Source organism: Miscanthus floridulus, chromosome 18, assembly GCF_019320115.1.
Source record: "Miscanthus floridulus cultivar M001 chromosome 18, ASM1932011v1, whole genome shotgun sequence".
Lineage (NCBI taxonomy): Eukaryota > Viridiplantae > Streptophyta > Magnoliopsida > Poales > Poaceae > Miscanthus > Miscanthus floridulus.
This window is the reverse complement of record NC_089597.1, coordinates 22,556,090-22,574,124: the sequence shown is the minus strand read 5'-3', so window position 1 is coordinate 22,574,124 and position 18,035 is coordinate 22,556,090. Positions and strand designations below refer to the sequence as shown.

The window sequence follows — 18,035 nt, the reverse complement described above, 5'->3', positions numbered from 1 at the left end:
ATGCCTCTGCTCCACAACCTCAAGACACAACCACGACTACCAAGCCTAAGAGGAAACGAGGGGATAGAAAAGGAAATCTATATCCAGATAAGGCATGCTATGTGATAACGGAGGTCAGGCCAGCAGAGGAGATCCTTGAGCTGAAGGAATTAAGAGGACGATTTCGTAATACGATCGGGGCCCTAGTAAAAGATAAATTGAACCCAGTAATTCCTAATTGGAAAGAGGTACCAGAGAACAAAAGGAATGAACTATGGGATAGGCAGCTGAAGCTCAATTTTAGATTTTCAGTGGGTAAGCATGAACTGGTAAAAAAATGCTTTCAGGATAATGGGAGAGTCATTCCGACGTTGGAGGTCGGAGCTCAACACGAAGTATAACCAAAAGGGGTTAACTCCCTTCAATGAGTTCGGCAAAATAACTCCTAGTCAATGAGAGGAGCTCGTGGCTCAGAAGACTTCACCGGAGACATTGGAGCTCAGTGCCCATAACACCGAGCTGGCGAAGAGGAACAAACACAACCATCATCTAGGCCCTGGTGGCTACTATACCAAGGAAGAGCAGTTTAGGAAGATGGACGAAGAGGCCGTAGGTACTAAGAATATCGATGTGACGAATTTGAAGGTATGCTCAAGGAATTGGATATATGCGAGGAGTACAGAATCATCCGGCGGTAATCTTAAGTTTGATAAGCCGGAGACCCAAGAGGCGGTATCAAGGATACTGAAATATGCTGAAGACAAGGAGAAGGGCTCATTCAATCCTTCCAGAGAGAGGAACGAGCTTAGCCTTGGCTTGGGAAACAAGGAGCACACAGGCCGCACCAGGGGGCTAGGGAAAAGGACGACCTGGAAGCAAGGATTCGAAGAGGACAAGCACATGTACAAGAAACATGGCTGAGACCGGGAGACTAGTCTTGAGCTCCAAGTGAAGGCTCTAGTTGCGAAGGCATTAGAGGAGCAAGGACTGTCTACGAAGCCACGGATATTAGTGACGCCGCCGGGAAAACTGGCATTAGTTGACAACCCTTCAAAAGTTCCTAGCAGCCAAGGTTCCACTACAGTCACAACCCCCGTCGATCGCATACGGGAACCAACTAGTTGCACCTTGGTATTTCTCAGCGGCCGGCAGAACACTGCGATGGAGGTGGCAACAGGTGTGGCACATCCTCCCGGTGGCTTATACCACAATAATAAGATACCGCCGGACTACACTAGGGTCGATGTGCATACAGTGAAGCCCAAGTTCATGCAGTGGAGGATAGACTACGCAACTCTCAAGGGGCTGGTGTTACTCGGAGACGTTTTGGGGCAGTTCATACTCTGGCACAAACGGGACATTATATTGACTGCTTCTTCGCCGCCTCCCCCTCTCACAAATTTGGAGCGAGTTGTTGAGGTCGGGGAGATATTTTCACCATCTCGTGACCACCATATTCCTGAGATGCCACATTCTTCCCCGCCTCCTAGAGGGCATGTGCCTAATGAGATGCCACAACCTTCTCCAGCTCGTACTGAGCAAGTGCATGATGAGATGCCACAGTCTTCTCAACAAGGACAGCCGATACATGAACAACGAGTGCATCCTAAAGAAGGTGATGCACAAGAAGATGAGGACGTGCCTGAATGGGAACTTCGAAAGAAGATTCCAATCAACATAAGGCCAGTTTATGTTTCGATAAAAGACGTCTCGTCGGTGTCCAAGTGGTATTCCCATGACCAGTTCAAGCCTGAGAACCAAGTTAAAAAAGTCCCATCACGGGTTCTGAGGAGGCCATCACTAGCAAACTCCACCAAATTGCAAAACAGTATCCAAATGTTGATGCCATCAAATGGTCAAAGGATTGCCCGAAAACATATGAAAGAGGTAAGACCTTCCTGCCAAATCGGGACATCCAGCGCCTACCACTTAGAATGAGAAGGTTCCATGATTGGTACTTGTGTGTTCTCCCAACGAGCATAGATCTCATACAAGCATGCTTCCCCACCAACACATTTGGAAGCCCAGCCGGGAAAATTGTCTTTGACTTCAATGACATGCACACATGCTTTCACCTGGGAGAAATAGAGATGAATCTAATTCGCACGTGGTGCCTATAAGTCCTTGTCCTCCCGATATGATATGAATGTAATCTTTGAATTTTGTTGTAACTAACCCATGCCGTGATTTATAGAATGCAAGTGCACATTGTCAAACAAATGCCAAGTTTGAAAGCCGGGTATCTAGACCCTCAAGCTATAGCCCAAACAAATTTTAATTACCCTAAACAGTGGACACTGGATGACAAAGAGCTAGCTGCTGCAAAGACTCTTCGGGAGAAAGAGCGCATCCGTACGGCGAAACTAAGGGAAGAGTCCCTTAAGGTTGCGATATATATTGCCCTGGCTTTCAAAACTCTCCAACAACACTCTACTATATGGCTACTATACAACTTCGAGTAAGTTCAACTCTATACTTAAAGCTTTGTTCGATATATTTTATTCGATGCAAAAGAGCTTATCTAGTTCTATGATTAAATCCATGCAGCAACCACTGGATTTGTATAGCCGTCGATGTCGAGAGGAGCATGACATGGGTCTTTGATTCAATAGATAGGGACCCGGTGACATATAAAGACTTCATATCGATTCTCAAGACGTATACATATCGACAATCCTCATTAGCTTATATGTTTGTATACGTACTTGTAATGTTCACTTTTGGATACTAACAAGTTGTATTTGCTAAAATAATTCGAACAGGGCATTTAGGTTCTATGTCACTAATCATCACAGAAGGCATGATTCAGCAAGGAAGGAAAAGCTGGCTATAAAAACACTATGTGCGGTAAGTGTAACTTACTTCTTCAGTACTCCGTTACATAGCTGTCAAAAGCATTGCTTAACATTTTTATATGCAAAACACACAGTGCCCCAAGCAGAAGTCTGGGAGTGTACATTGTGGATACTATATATGTTCTATGATGAGTAACACCAGTGCCTACAGGAGACACCCCTTAAGGGTAAGTTTGAACCTCTTCACCCGTAGTTTAAAAACTTCGTACATAGTCTGAAATACTAAACCAAAACTTGTTCTCTTGAAGTGGAGAGAAGAGAAAGGAATGAAAAGAGACCCATACAAGGATGACCAACTCTTAGAGCTCGTCGGCGACCTTTGCAACTTCATATTGGACCAGATTGTACACGTCAAAGACGCCTACCATGACCGAGAGTCTGAGTTAGGTACAAATCCTCAGTACCAACACCTTCATGAGACTGAAAGGCTAGCTCTAGGACGTTGACAACAATGTGTATAGAATTTATATATTTAATGATGGATTGTATATATTCTTGTGAATTGGACTTGTAATTGTAGTTTCTATAATACTCTTGTGCTTGTAGTCGCGGTTGCGGGGCGTTCGGCAATGCGAACATGGTTCAGAACGTTGGTCGCGGGGCATTCGGCAATGAGAACGCTGGTCGTGGGGCGTTCGGCAACGCAAACGCTGGTCGCGTGGCGTTCGGCAACGCGAACGCGGTTCGAAACGTTGGTCGCGGGGCGTTCGGCAACGCGAACGCGGTTCGGAACGTTGGTCGCGGGACGTTCGGCAACGCAATTTTAAATTGTAAATTAAAATTTTTTTTTGCGGGAAAACGTACTGTAGGGAGCGGTTCTAGATTGAACCGCCCCTACAAACATATATTTGTAGGGGCGGCTGGTACTACAGCCAGTCCCTACAAATCGATTTGTAGGGGCGGCCTAGGAACCGCCCCTACAAATACATGATTTGTAGAGACGGTTCAGTAGGGACGGCTGGCCAAACCGCCCCTACAAAGGCTTACCAGCCGCTCCTACAAATACTTTTTGTAGTTGTGATCTGCCATGACCAACAACACGTAAGGAGACGAAGGTGGCCCTCCCACCAAAGAAGCCATCGTCATGCGACCGATCCAAGAAGTCAGAGCCCCTTCAAAACGATTCTAGTAGAGTCTAGGAAAGAAGTATGGTGTCAGCTTGCTCCTACAAGGCCCAAGACGGATCCGTCAATCGATGCATCGGGGGCAAAAAAAAATCTTGGCAATCGCCTTGCACAAAAAACAGCCAGAGAAAGAGCTTCGATCAGACTATGAGCACGTATTGGTTAAGGCGAATGATGAAAAGAATAAATTGAAAATGGATCCTCCGGAGGACCCCAAGCAACTTTTCTAGCAGAAACTTGGCATGGAACCGGCACCAATTGCACAGACAATTTCGCTAGGCTTGCCATTTGCTGACCTGAGAAGACTGATAGCCTATCTACCAGGATGCGGCACTTCCAAGATTGCATTGGTACCTTAGGGAGCCTATCTACCAGAATACGGCCGTCGTCCACCTCGCCCTCGCCTGGTGGTGCTGCTAGCGGAGGGGCCGCCGCTTCTGCATGAGTCGGAGCCGGCCTCGCCCAAGTCGACGGACCTCCGCGTGCCCCACACCGCATCGATCGCACCCTACCCTGCTGGGCCGCTGGGCAACTCCACGCAGGCTATACTAGCTAGTCGAGCTGGGTTGGGCACTCGGCTAGTCGGACTCCTCCCTACCCTCGATTCCAAGCAGCATCAGGTACTACCGCTGCTCCTCTCCTCTCTTTTCCTATTCTCCATCTCATCTCTCCTCTTCTTCTTGTGCAAGCACATCGTGTTTCTCATTCTCCATCAAACACATCAAGTGCAAGCACAAGCAGCATCAGGTCACCACGGTTCCTGTTTCGCGTCAACTCGGTCATGCTCGAGGACAACCGCATCATGCTAGCATGACGGCGCCACCGCCCATTCTTGCTGCTCTGTGCTTGCCATTCTTGCTGCTCTCCGCCGGCAAAGATGCTAGTCGGACGCTCATGGATCCAAGCCAAATCACTTCCCTCCTACGATTCAGTCACCAAATCACTTCCTAGTTGCTTTGCTTCGATCTGGCCGCGTCGAATTATGAAGGACAGGCTGGAGTCTTCGTGCCCAATTCATCGAGGTTGTAGCGGTGAGTGATCTGATTGCATTGGTGGGCAGGTTGTGGTGTGAAGGAGGGAGCAATTTTGTCTTGGGGAGAAGCTAGCTATGAGGATTGAGGCATCGTGGGATTGAGCGTGAGGGGTGGGGCTGCTGGTGGTGGTGTGCATGGCATGGATGATGGGATCACCGGTAGTCGAGCTGGGTTAGACACCTCCAAAAATTTTAGAAAATATCCTAGAGATAGTTTTGGGCACAAAGAGTCCCACAAAAATAACTAGACCTTGTGAAACAAGTTCTACATTCTTCAAATATAAGATTCAACAAATCTTCAAATTTATTATTAGATTTAAAGAATCTTTTATTTGAAGATTGTAAAACTTGTTTCATGAGTTGTAGTTATTTTTTGGGATTCATGGTGTCCCAAACTATCTCCAATATTTTATCTAAAATTTTTGGAGGTGATTGAGTTTATTTCCACTCATTTTTTTTGTCTAAATTAAAAAACCACTGCCACATCAGCCCTAAATCGCTTTGACTGGACTCAGGGGCCAAAAATAGGCTGTATTAAAAGTTGGGGTACCCAAGTTAGAAGATATTGGATTTGAGGCTCAAAATTAGATAAACTAAAAAGTTGAGGGGCTAAACACGTACTTTAAGAAAAAAAAGGTAAAAAGCACCATTGACGGACAGGTCCCACATGCATGGACAAGAAAACATTCTATGTAACACTTATAATTAAGTAAATCTTATAATTGTGGACATGCATGTGAGCATATGTAAATGCTTAATTAGGGTACAAGACCTATGGATGTTTTTTTATGTATGTAATATATATAATGAGTAGGGTAGCAAGAGTACCGTGTACTTCAACTGTGGCCTTTAGTGTAATTTTATTTATTTTAAAAGCTGCAATTTTTAATCTGTGGTTTCTAGCATTTTTACTTTTACAATTAATCGCTACAACCAGTTGGCCATACAAATCGGTTGTGGCGCACTAGGAAACATTCCCAGTTTGAGACAATATGCAGCTGCATTGGTTATTTAATTTTGATTAATATTGTCGTATGGCATGCCACTGCAATAAGAACGCGATGTAGTCCATATGTTTTATTAATAAAAAAGTTTCTCGAGTTGATTTACAAAAATAAATGATACAGCCATCTATCTGGTGGGCTGAATTTACAGTGGATTAGGGGCTTAATCAGCACAATTAAGTTACTAAAGTTATCTATTGTATGCATTCAAAATTGTCACCAAGCTAATCTAACGTAGAAAGGTTCAAAGTTCATTCCCAGTAGACCGGGTTTATGTCCAAAATCTGTTATTGGAAAAGCCAATCGGCAAAACAACAAGGATGACAATAGATGTAACCACAGAGGAAATCATTGGCTTAATAGATGCTTTGTGCGTAAAACAAGATGTGGACAATAGTTCGTGTGCATAACATTACGTAGAAGATGATTCTATAGATGATTGGGAAGAATGAGCGAGGGACTACACAGCTGGGCATATTGTTGACCCATGCGAGACAGTACTCTTGCATAACAAGGAAGGTTAGATGCACGAGGCATGGGTGTGATGATTCAGTCGGACATGAAAGGTGTTATCTGCTATCAGCAATAAGCTTTTCATTGATCTGTACTATTTCTCCCTCTTTGAAGCCATTCATTCAAAAGTACAGAGTTGCAAATGATAGATTGGATGGAGGTGGCGTCTGATTAAACTTGCTAAGATTCTGGGAGTTGTAATCAGGCAATGATGATAACCGGTTGTGGATAGTATTCCTTATAAATTTGTTACAATTTCTATCTAAGTATCTAGCACGATATATATTTAGTAAATCAATTAGTAACACTACAAACTAAATGTTATATGTCTATTCGCACGGGTTGACAATTAGTCATCACTATTTTTTTTAAACGAGTCAGGAGAGCTGCTGATTATATTAATAAAGAAGATGAAGTCCAGGACTAAAAACAAAAACAAGAAAACAAGGACGGCACAAACTCATCGCTACAACCCCTCGACCGGTTGGATTGGGAAATCAACCGACGCCGAATTCCACTCCTCACAACACCTCGACGACAGAACCGAAGTCTTACCGCAGCCCGTACCACCAAACACACGGTCGAGAACCCAACGAAACCTCCCAGCGTAACCTAGCGTCGACGTTAAACCGAGAAGCAGACTGCACCGCACCAAGAAGACCACCGCCATGCAGAACCTTCCGCCGTAGTGCCACTGTAACAACACTCTCCACCTGACAGGGTGATAGCACCGAATCCGGACCTCTCGAAGGCTGCCTCGCAGCCGCTGCCACGACAACACAACGCACAGGGGCCTCGCCACATCCGCCGTTGGACTCTGCCTCTCTCACGTCGCCTCGAAGATACACCGCGCATGGGGGCCTCTCGATCGCCACGCCCGCCGCAGAACTCCACGTCACGGATCCGTTTCTTTTATCGTTGTCAGAGTGTTGAGCGATATTACCCCGCTCCCCAAGATCTCCATTGATCAGCCAAGCCGCCGCAGAGTGTCGACCTCGCCTCGTTACTTCACCCTTGTACATACAGCCTTCTTCGCCGTGTCAGCAAGCCAGAGAAGTCGCTTGCGCCGTCTTCCGACGATGTACCGCACCGGATAGCCCAGCTAAGCTGAGCAACCCGCCGCGGTCCGCTGCAAGCCCAGTCGTCCCACCCTGCTGTTGCCGCAAGTGCCATCCTCCGACGCAGTCCCACACCGCACTGACCGCTGCCAAGCAACGTCAGCCACCGCGGTCCGCTGCAAGCAGCCAAATCCGACAAACATGCAACAACCCCTAGCCGCCACCATAGCTTCGATCGCCTGCACATGAGCTCGGAAACACCCATTCAGTTCACCACGCGGCGGAGATGCCGCTCTCGGCTATGACCTCCCATGTCAATGATTCAGCAGTGCCACGAACCAAGTTGGGCCTCTAGAGACGACGCGGCACGACACCAATGGTGCCGCCATCGCTCGTCCAGGATCTGGACAGGGTTTTCACCCAGAGAGCCCCGTGCAGCAGGATCGTAATTCCGACATGACGCCCCCAACGGGGAAGACGACGTCGTAGGACGCCGCCGTCATGTCCACCAGCACAAAGGCCGGTGAGGGCTTTCGCCCGGAGCAATACAACCCCTCGCTGCACGTACATGGTTCGGTACACCCGGACCACTGCTACGGGAACCCAGCCGGGGCGACTCCGCCGCCGCGCTTCCACTCGTCAAGCCGCCGTACCTCCACCTCCGTTTCTGTCGCCGCCCTCCATCGCTGCCCACGTGCAGCTCCCTCCACCGCCTGCACCTCCCTGCCGACGCCGCGCGTCCGCTAGCCGGCCGTGCTCCTCCTGGCCCTCTCCTGGCCGCGCTCCTCCCGGCGGCGGCGCGCCTCCCGGCGTCTCACAACTTGCCGCGCTTGCAGCAGCTTCTCGCTCCCTGTCCCCTTCGCAACGTCTGCGCTAGGAGGATGGCCTAGCACGTCACGCCTCACCACCGTGGTGTCACGAGCGTACCCTGCACCCTCCGGCCCCACCACCACAGCGGCGCCGCAAAACTGCAGACCTGCGTCGCCGACGAGAAGAAGAGAAGGGCCGCTCCCACCACCAGCTGTCCCGGTGCCGACCCGCACGCAACCACAATCGCCTCATCCCGAGCCTCGCGCCCTCCTCTCCGTCCGGCCACATCGGGGCGCAGAGAGGGCGGACCGCCGTCGGCCCCCATTCAACGCGGGCTCCTCCCAGCGCTGCTTCTCCCACACACCGGTCAGCTTCTCAGTGCTCGTCGTCCGCCTCGCGCGTGCGGCTCCCGCGCGCCGCCGCCGCGCGGCCTCCGAGCCCTGCCGGTCCGCTTCTTCTGCCGCTCGCCCGCCGGACCACGCCCTGGCGCTGCTCCGCCTCCTGCCCACGCCGCTCAGCAGGTGCCGCATCTCGCACAAGGCGCTCGCCGTCACCTCGACCGCCTCGTCTCCTCCCGCGGCTGCTCCGGACCCACGGACGGAACCTCGCCGCACCGCTCCTCGGTTGTCGCGGCCGTTGCCGTCTCGTGCACGCGCGACCCGCCACCGCCGTCCTAGTTGAGCCGCCCGCCGCCGCACGCGCCGCTCACGGCCTCCGCGCAGCCCACGCCACCCGTCCCGGCCGACGCGGGGGCGCGTTTCAAACTCCAACTTCGGGGATGGATTAAGGCCAAACAAAATAATAAAGCATGCACCTTCGCCAAAAGAAATTAAAAAAAATAGCATGATAACTAGCTGATTTTACCTTAGTACGCATGATGGATTGGATTGGAATGGAATTGGATCGATCGGCTAGCTCTGCTCGGTCTCTTCAGTGTATATTTGTACAGCCACCAGAGTAATACTGCAAGGGATCCTCCATTTCATCTACAAGGGATTCGATGGTTTTGCCTGCAGATCACCAGATCCATTTCGATCAATTATCTAACCAATCAATTAGTGATCTCACGGCTGTTCTGGTCTCTTATCCTGGTGCGGATGCAATCCAAAAGAGCAGTAAAGTTACATACCTTAACTCTGTTGAATCGGAACTAGCTGCAGATAGACACAAGCCAAATACAATTCACTGACGGATGATTAATGAGAAACACACAGACATAGGGGATGCGGATGGAAACTAGCTGAACGGCCAGTGGCCCAAGTAAACAATGCTTTTTTGGCAAATGTGCAACTAGTGTAAGGTTTCATCACCCATATCGGATGATTCTCTGCTTGTAGCCCGGATGATTCTTTGCTTGTAGCCTGGAGCAGAATTTTCCAAAGATAAAGGTTAAAGAGCAAAAGGAGTTATGCCTCTGATTTGCTGTCACTAAATAAAAAATGCACAAACGAGACACCCAAATTAGTGACTACTGTCTTTGCCGACATATGCCCCTCGTGTGGACATATCAGAGACACGTCCTTGATGATAGGTGCATGTCAACAGGGATGGCTTTAGTGAAGAAGCTTTTCTGATATGTGACTCCACAGTGACGTGTGTTGTTCGTAGCATATAGTAGAGACGCGTTTATTTGAACCATGTCGATCACTAATGTTGGAACCCATCAATGGCTCTCTTTATTTAACCATGTCTTTAATGCGAGTAACCATATTAACTTTTCACTTAACTCCACCTTATGTGTAAGCTTTCTCAAGTCTCAAACAATAAAATAGGAGTGAGCTACAATTATTTAGTTTAATTATGGTTGCTAGTATTCGAACTCGAGACTTCTAGCCTTGATACCATAGAGTTGGATGCACAAACCAGTTCAACCTAAAAGCTAAACTCTGGTAGACCCTAAGTACTCGGAGAGTAGGCTTAGGCAATATAATAAGATCATATGCAGCATGGCGAGTGAGTGGAAGAAGCCAATGGCGGCCAGGACCCTCTAGGTTGGGGATGACGCTCCGCGTGGGGATAACGCTGGTGTGCCGAGTTTCGATGAGCTATCCCTGATCGGAATGGTATGTCTCTCGATATGTCGTAATTGATGATTCAAGATGTTTCATAGGATACAATGCTTTGATAGTTTGTTTTCCGGTGTTGCATTGGTTCATTATTTCGAGTTCTGGTAGTTGATTTGGATGTTGCAAACATTTGATCAAGAAGTTTTGATTTTTGATCAAGAAGTTTTGATTTTTGATCAAGTAGTTAGCATGTGATGTTCCATCCATAATTTTTTATGCTCCATAGTTGATGATTTTGTTTTGGTTTTTGAGATTGAAATATTGCATGCAACATGGCACTTATGTTGCTGTGGCTTTTTCTATCTTGAATTGGGCTGCAAATGCAAGAGAGAGAAAGCAATATTTTTAGTGCACTTTTTGGATGTTGCAGACACTAGTATTTTTTATTGCAGACGTTTTTACCCCATGTCGTCACAGATGTTTTCTCATGTTGTAATAGAGTTTTACCCGTAGGCCAATTCGATGTTAGACCTGGACGTCGGACGTCCAGGTACAGTTATTCTTTTGGGAGTGATGGTGATGCCCCTGATGAGAAGCCCCGTCTTCCAACGAGAGAACCCCTGGCGCAAGAAGACCGAAACATTTCCAGTCCGGCCCGGATGTGATTTAACCTCCCCAACCTTGATCGGCAGCCACTTGCCCCTTTCCATGATCTGCTGGAGATACACGCTGCCCTTCTGAGTTACACCATCGGCGGACATGACCCCGGCTTCCACCGGCTCATTCCATCCATCGGCTCCCTTCTCAAGCTTCAGCTCGAAGGAAACCTCGTATGTTACATCTGGATTAAGATAGGACTGCTCCAGGTACCCAAAGATATCCAACCAGGTGACGCCCAGCAGCTTCGGGACCTTGATCGTGGTACCAGCATCACTGATGATCGATGTCAACATCTCAGGTTAAATGTATAGCACGAAAACAAGTCTAGCTTGTTCCTGACAATAGATCTTGGAGAGATCACAAATTACTACTGAATATGCATATAGCTATTCTTTATATATGAAAACACATAGATATATAGATAGATATTCTTTATCATTTCTAGTACCATTCTTCTTCCCAGCTCCAGTATCTAGTGTCATCACCCCAAGTGATGGACAGGTCTATAGGGAATATCTTGAAGCAGTTCTTGTTCTCATTGTCCACCCAGTACTTCTGCATGTTTGCAACATAATTTATAGCATGCACGGATCTATCGTTCTCAGAAAACAAAATGTCATAAGGTTCCGGATCAGTTCATGTTTAGAGTTGTAGCGAGTTTGTATCTAACCTTTTTATCGGCCAACAAGATCCCTGTTTCGCGAACAAGAGTCTCTTCAGCAGGAATCTCCTGGCCAACTATCTCTTCGAACATGTGAAGGCTAGTCTTGGATTTAGACTGCAGGTTATTAGAAGTGCTAGTGTCTAGGGAGGACGTTACTGCGCCCATTGTAAGTTGCTCTGGACTTCTCCTAAAGCATATGGAAAACCAGTTCAGACAGGTTATATGGTATATATACACTGTATACCTGCAGGCCGGGTAACCAGAAGCCTAGAACGATGAGCTAATAGAGCATCAGATTCGTGACAAAGGACGACGGAATTTAGCTTTTTCTTACCTTTCGGCGCCCATCATGTTCAATGGATGCCATGCTTTTGTTAAAATTCGTGTCCAAAACATGTACGTGAAAGGTTGAGCATGGAATTGTATTTGTAGCATAAAGCAGAGATAGTTAGAGACCTTTAATTTGTAACCCTACCTCCTCATATATACGAGATGAATATTGTTGTAAGAGAAGTGCTCTTTGGAATCCTTTTATAAAATGCACGAATTCTAAAGTAAACTTAATTAACTAAATAATTTTGTTAATGATTAATGCTTGTTTTGTCTAGGCCTAGCCCGGCCGTGCCCATCTGAGCTGTGACACCCCAAAAATTATAAACCATGATATGAGCATCGTTTGCGTCCTCCTTGCTTGGGGAGGTTGAAACCAAAATACTATTCCATTATTAAAAAATTAGCATTACTAGTCTATCAACCCATGCTCCACACAGGCTAATAATTTTAATAGACATTAGTATTAAAAATTCACGAAAAATATGACCATAGATAATAATCAAAAGTATTTATCTTATTCTCTCTCATTTATTAAATATTTTAATATAATATTCATATAGATATGTCTTATCTTATCTGGTTGTGGTAGACTTTAGTTAGCAATTATTTTGTACACCTTTTCATCCATATTAAATTTTGCATCGCATCTCCATATATATTTGACATATGTTTAATTGAACTCTTAGTTTGAACTATGTGTTTAACATGAAAATCGGTATTCTCATTGCTTTCTGCATACATATATACATATTTTGCATGGTGAACAAACATAATGCATGTATACATTAGGTTAGTATTTTTATATTAACAATGACAGAAATAGGTAATTTAGAAGCATAAATTATTGTCCTTTGGGATATTTTTTTATAATGCATATGTAGATGAATTAGATGCTTATTTAGATATTATTTTTAGTACCGACATACGTGGGTAATTTAGATGAAGACTAGGTGTTAATTTAAGTTAGTTTTTATAATGACAGAGGTGGGTAGTTTAGATACTAAATTAGGGGTTCCTTTAGGCTATTTTTATAATGGTAGAGGTGGGTAATTTTTAGAAAACATAATAGATTCAATGGATAAATTATTAGAATCTATCATATTGATGGCCGGATGTTTCTAATTTTTATGAGAATTTCTATGATATATTTTTTTAGCGCATCTCGTGAGGATTAATGTACTGTAGAGGTTCTAAAACGAGGCTCTAATTAGTAATAGCAAAATTTGCACCTAAACAAGTTGATGTCCCTAAAAAATTAGAAATTATTTTTTGAGTTAAATACACCAGAGATCCATTAACTTGTAAGGAGGTTTCAGTTAGGTCCATCAACTTTCAAAGTGGCTTTTTGCGTCCATAAACTTAGTATGGTGTATCACTTAGGTCCACAGCTGTCCATATTGGCTTCTCGTGCTGACGTGGCCTGCTGACTTGTCCTTCTAAAGCAACTATTGACGCTTCATTTCGTCAAACATCCTGTGGGCGCGCGAGCAGGTGCCGCCGCCGCCGCTGCGAGCGCGCGAACAAGCCCGCCGCGGGCACGCGGGCGAGGTACGGAGTGCTCGAGGCTTGGCTGCGCCCCCAGGCGATGGCAAACAAGGCGGCGGTGTTCGTCATGAGGCCGGGGTCGTTGGCCAAGGACGCCGCCGCGGCGCCCAGGGAGGATCCGAAGAAGCGGTCGTCGGGGTCGCAAGAGCCGGCGGCACCGAAGCAGCTACCGGTGGTGCTGGTGCCCTCGGCGCCGGGGCGCACCTCCAGCTACACCAAGGAGGAGGTGGACGCGATTCTGATCTAGTGCGGCCGGCTCAGCAGGAGCTCGTCCGGGGCCAGAAGGGCGGCGTCATCCGGCGAGGTGGGAGATGACGGCGGCGACGGACACCGCAGGAGACACTCGGGGTCCAAGCGCAGCTACGACTTCGACCAGGAGGCTAGGGACGAGGAGTGCGACTGGGACAGACAGGGCGCGGCGGCCATGTCCTAGCCATTGCCGCACCGGGGCTCATCGTAGCGGAAGCGGTCGGGCCACCAGGAGAGGAGCGACGGCGGGAGCGGGAGCCGGAGGGCCAGCTGGTCGCCCGGGAGACGCGCGGATGGCGTTGTGGCCTCTGTGGCCACGGCGGGCTCCGGCTGCGGAGACCGCGTGAGGCAGCAGCCCGGGAAGATGGTGTCCAGCGGTGGGGCCGACGCCGTTGCTCAGCCGGAGCTCGTCCAGGAAGAACGAACAGTCTCCGTACAGGCGCAACCCCGGCTCGTACACCACCCAGCTGCTCGAGGAGATCCACAACTACCACCAGCAATCCACCTCCGTAGCTCCCTCCGCGGTCACACCGGCGACGCCGTCCTTCTCGCTACCGGTGTGCGTCGCCAAGGCCTGCTCCATCATCGAGGCCATGGTCGACGACAAAGGCCCGTCAACGCGCCGGTCGGCAGCGACGACTTCGTCGAGCCGAGCGCCGCGCGCAAGCACCTGCTGCCGGTGCGGGACGTCCACGCGGAAACCGAGCCTCAGGATTCGGCTGGGAGCAACAGCGTCTCCGGCCACCCGTGCACGCCTTCCTGGGAGCCCACCTCGGTCGAGGCTAGCGCGGCGGTAGAGCCCGTGCCCGTGGCCTGCCGGTGGTGGCGCTCGTGGCCGGCAGATCCTGCGCACGCCGGCAACCGGTGGTGGCCCACATGCCCCTTCCTGACACCCTGTTCTTCTCCCCTCGCTCACCGTTCGGGCTCGGGCTACAGCCGCGGCGCATACTGTCGCCGGCCGCGTGCGAGCTCGCGGGCGCGGGCCTCGCCCGACTGGCCGCCGCTGCATAGGGCGCCACCGCTGGCGAGCACGTAGGAGGCGCGAGCGTTGACCCGTAGATCCACCCAATGCGCGAGCTCCTCTCCGGTGGCTTCCTCCGGCGGCGCTTCGTCCCCTCCTTCATGGCCGGCCGCCGGCGCAACTCCAACAGCTTCCTCCGGCACCCCTGTGCTCTGCCAAGGGCACCGTCGTGGGCCCGAGCTCGACTGCGCGGGCGGCCTGCAGGCCCCTCGCCGCCGCGAGCTCCTCTCTAGTGAGCGCGCAGGCCATCCTCGCCGGCGCGAGCTCCATCCCCGGTGGGTGCGCTGCACGATGAAGACTGGGAGGGGAACGACAACATCAACGGTGGGCGCCGCGGAAGACGACCTGCTCGCGCGCCTGTGTGGCCGCGGCAGCAGCTCACCCGAGCCCACAGCGGCGGCGACGGCACCTCCTCGCACGCCCGCAGTGGCGGCTCGCCCGCGCGCCTGCTTGCGCGCCCGCGGGGCTACGGCTGGCCTGTTTTCGCGCCCGTGTGGCTGGGCGGCGGCACCTGCCTACGCGCCCGCATCATGCCACATCAGCAGGAGAAGCCAATATAGACAGCTATGGACCTAAGTGATACACCATACTAAGTTTATGGACCGAAAAAGCTACTTTGAAAGTTGATGGACCTAACTGAAACCTCCTATCAAGTTAAGTTAATGGATCTCTTTTGCATTTAACTCTTATTTTTTTAACAGAGAATAACTTACGTTTTACGGAAAGCCGAAATTTTAGTCGGCTGATACGAAGTCCACGGCCGTTCGGACAACTAAACGAGAAACATGCATAGGCAACAAAGTTTCCCAAGATTCTCCAAAGGAATTGGGGCGCCTGTGTAAACCAAAGCAATCACGTATATAGCTCCAAGCTAAAATTGCAAGATGGCATTGAAAGAAAATAATGATTTGCAACAACCGCAACAAAGCATGCTCCCCAAATACGGTTTTTTTTTAATTCCCTCTGCGTACCCCTCCGCGTTGCTCTCTCTCGGCTGACAAAAAAAAAGTCGACAAAAAAAAGCTGTGTTCTTTGGCAGGAGCGCCATTGCTTCTGACTTTCCTCCTTCGAGGCTTCCTTCCGTTGAAGCTAAGGGCGTTGGACGGCGGTAGGTGGAGGCCCAGATGCTCTACAAATGATGCTGCCAGCTCGAAGGGAGATCGGCGTGTCCGGTGAAATTCTGGTTGGTGTGCTCCTCCCACTCTTAGTCCCTTTGCAGTTGTGGCGGGCCCTCGTGGCTTAATAGAGATAAATTCTGATGTGGAGTTGGAGGGCAGCAGCCGAGCTAGAGGCGTAGCTACGAGGGTTTGTGGGGTGGCATAATGGTCTTTGTGAAGCAGGCAAGCAACATGCTTCGTGGAGAATGATGGTGGATCTTGCTCTCACCTGTGCAAGTCTTAGGTCTTTGTCCACGAGTTGTGTGTATGAGAGTTGCTTTCTTCCTCTTGTCTCTCTGTTGTGTTCCATGTATCTGTTGCGTTGTGCTCGCAATTTCTTTGTAATCCATAGATTTGCCACCGGCAGGAGACGCGACCTGCGGCCTCCTTGCCTAAGCCACGAGGGCCAGCAGACAGAGGCCAGCCAGCGAGTCGTCGACCACCGAGGCGCATCCCGACAGATCTTCTCGGCAAGTGCCTCAATTGCCTCTTCTCCGCACATCGGGTGGCAACCTGCAAGCTGCCTCAACGATGTCTACGGTGCAGGGGATTTCGACACATTGCGCACGACTGCAAGCGGCCAAGGCGATTGGGCTCTCGGAGCTTGAGCGATGCAAGAGCCATGGGTCGCCAGCCGCAACGCCCTCTTCATGGCACCCGTAACGCATGCTCCACTAGGGCGGTGGACCATGATGGTTCGCAAGACTCTGGTGGGGTCAAGTCGGGCAGCCCCGTTCCTGCCATCAGCGGTCGCCGGTGCCGAAGGCGGAGGCGGCGCCGAAGACAGAGGCGTCATAGGCGGTCGACAGGGGCCGCACTGACAGCACCGGCCTTCACCTCGATTGCAGCTGAAGCTCATCCCGGGCACGGTGAGCTGTCCAGCGAGACAGGCATTGTCCAGCCTAACCCGTTGACGCTGACGCTGTACCCGGACGCTACGCATGGTCGCGACATCACGGAGGACCCAATGTTGGAGGAGTTCGCTGCCTCGCTCGCCAGCAGTCGGATCGTCGCTTGGCCTTCTCTTGAGCGCCTGTTGTCACCACCGGTGGTCCCCCAACCACAAGATGAGGCCCCGGTAGTGGCGACCACCTAGCTAGAGGATGAGGACCCAGCGGCAGTGGTGACCGGTGCGTTGCGGACACCACCTCCGCGCCACATTCATTGGGCGGTGGACTCACCCCCTCTCAGCTCACCATCGGTGGATACCCACCCCGTTGAGGACAACGACGACTCTGCCAAACGCCGCCTCGATAGCTTCATCAATGAAGTGACGCGTAAGAGGGACTCTCCACTGATTCGTGAGCCTCCAATGCAGCCTCCTGCTAAGCCAATGATACCACGGCGGAGCAAGCGGTTGGAGGCTCAGCCCCTCTCTCGAGTACCTGTTTCCAAGCGAGGTGAGGTGCTGATCATGCAGCGCATGGGCTTCACTAAGGGTCCATCAGCGCCATCCGTGTCGGAGCTGGAAGCCTATGAGAAGCTCTTCGGTGGCGACCTGACTGTGTCCGAGGCCGAAGCGCTTGACGAGCTCTTCCCAGCTGTGTCCAGGCAGTCGCGAAGCCGCAAGGCCACCTCCTAGATCGCACCGTTGTGTAGATATTGGTTGCTTCCTTTAATGTAATATCGAGTCTAGAGGTCTTTTGCTAGGACGGTCCGGCTACGGCTGTGTCAGGTTAACCTCCTGCGGCGCTCGATACAAGCGCGTTGTATGTTTGCCTAAATTCTACCTAATACAATGATATGCAAAGCTTTTGCGTATTCAAGAAAAAATAGATTTGCCACACATTATTAATGACAAGTGTAGGTTGGCAATCGCCTACTGTAGTTTTCTCGGGAAAAAAAGCACGTACCCGTTGCAGCCCGCTAGCTGAATAGTATAACCTATTATATATGATACACTTGTCACAGAAAAATCTTTCATGCCTCAGGATGATATGACAGCATAGATACTGTTTATAGATATCATGGGTTGAGACTGCCCTTGCAAAGGTTCTCAAGGTTAAATACTAGTGAATATACTA

At 49.7% G+C, this 18,035-nt stretch overlaps 2 protein-coding genes and 1 pseudogene across 4 annotated transcripts in view; 1 reads left to right on the top strand and 2 right to left on the bottom strand.

Moving 5' to 3' along the window:
- Positions 1-10,438, bottom strand: part of LOC136519600 (uncharacterized) — a 43,172-nt gene extending 32,734 nt beyond the window's left edge. For 2 of the 3 annotated variants that reach the window (XM_066512988.1, XM_066512986.1), the window contains exon 1: positions 9,241-10,438. In XM_066512988.1, coding sequence (XP_066369085.1) covers positions 9,241-9,252 — 12 coding nt within the window. In that variant the 5' untranslated portion in view covers positions 9,253-10,438. The remainder of the gene's footprint in view (positions 1-9,240) is intronic. The other variant, XM_066512987.1, reaches the window with a different exon arrangement.
- A 20-nt stretch (positions 10,439-10,458) lies between these two features.
- LOC136519617 (lectin-like) lies at positions 10,459-11,885 on the bottom strand. The gene is made up of 3 exons (XM_066513005.1): positions 11,713-11,885; positions 11,491-11,597; positions 10,459-11,315 (listed from the first exon to the last, which is right to left on the bottom strand). The coding sequence occupies exons 1-3, from the start codon at positions 11,869-11,871 to the stop codon at positions 10,886-10,888; spliced, it is 696 nt and encodes a 231-aa protein (XP_066369102.1). The 5' UTR covers positions 11,872-11,885; the 3' UTR covers positions 10,459-10,885.
- A 1,613-nt stretch (positions 11,886-13,498) lies between these two features.
- LOC136523460 (uncharacterized protein At1g65710-like) lies at positions 13,499-14,630 on the top strand (annotated as a pseudogene).
- Positions 14,631-18,035: the final 3,405 nt, after the last annotated feature.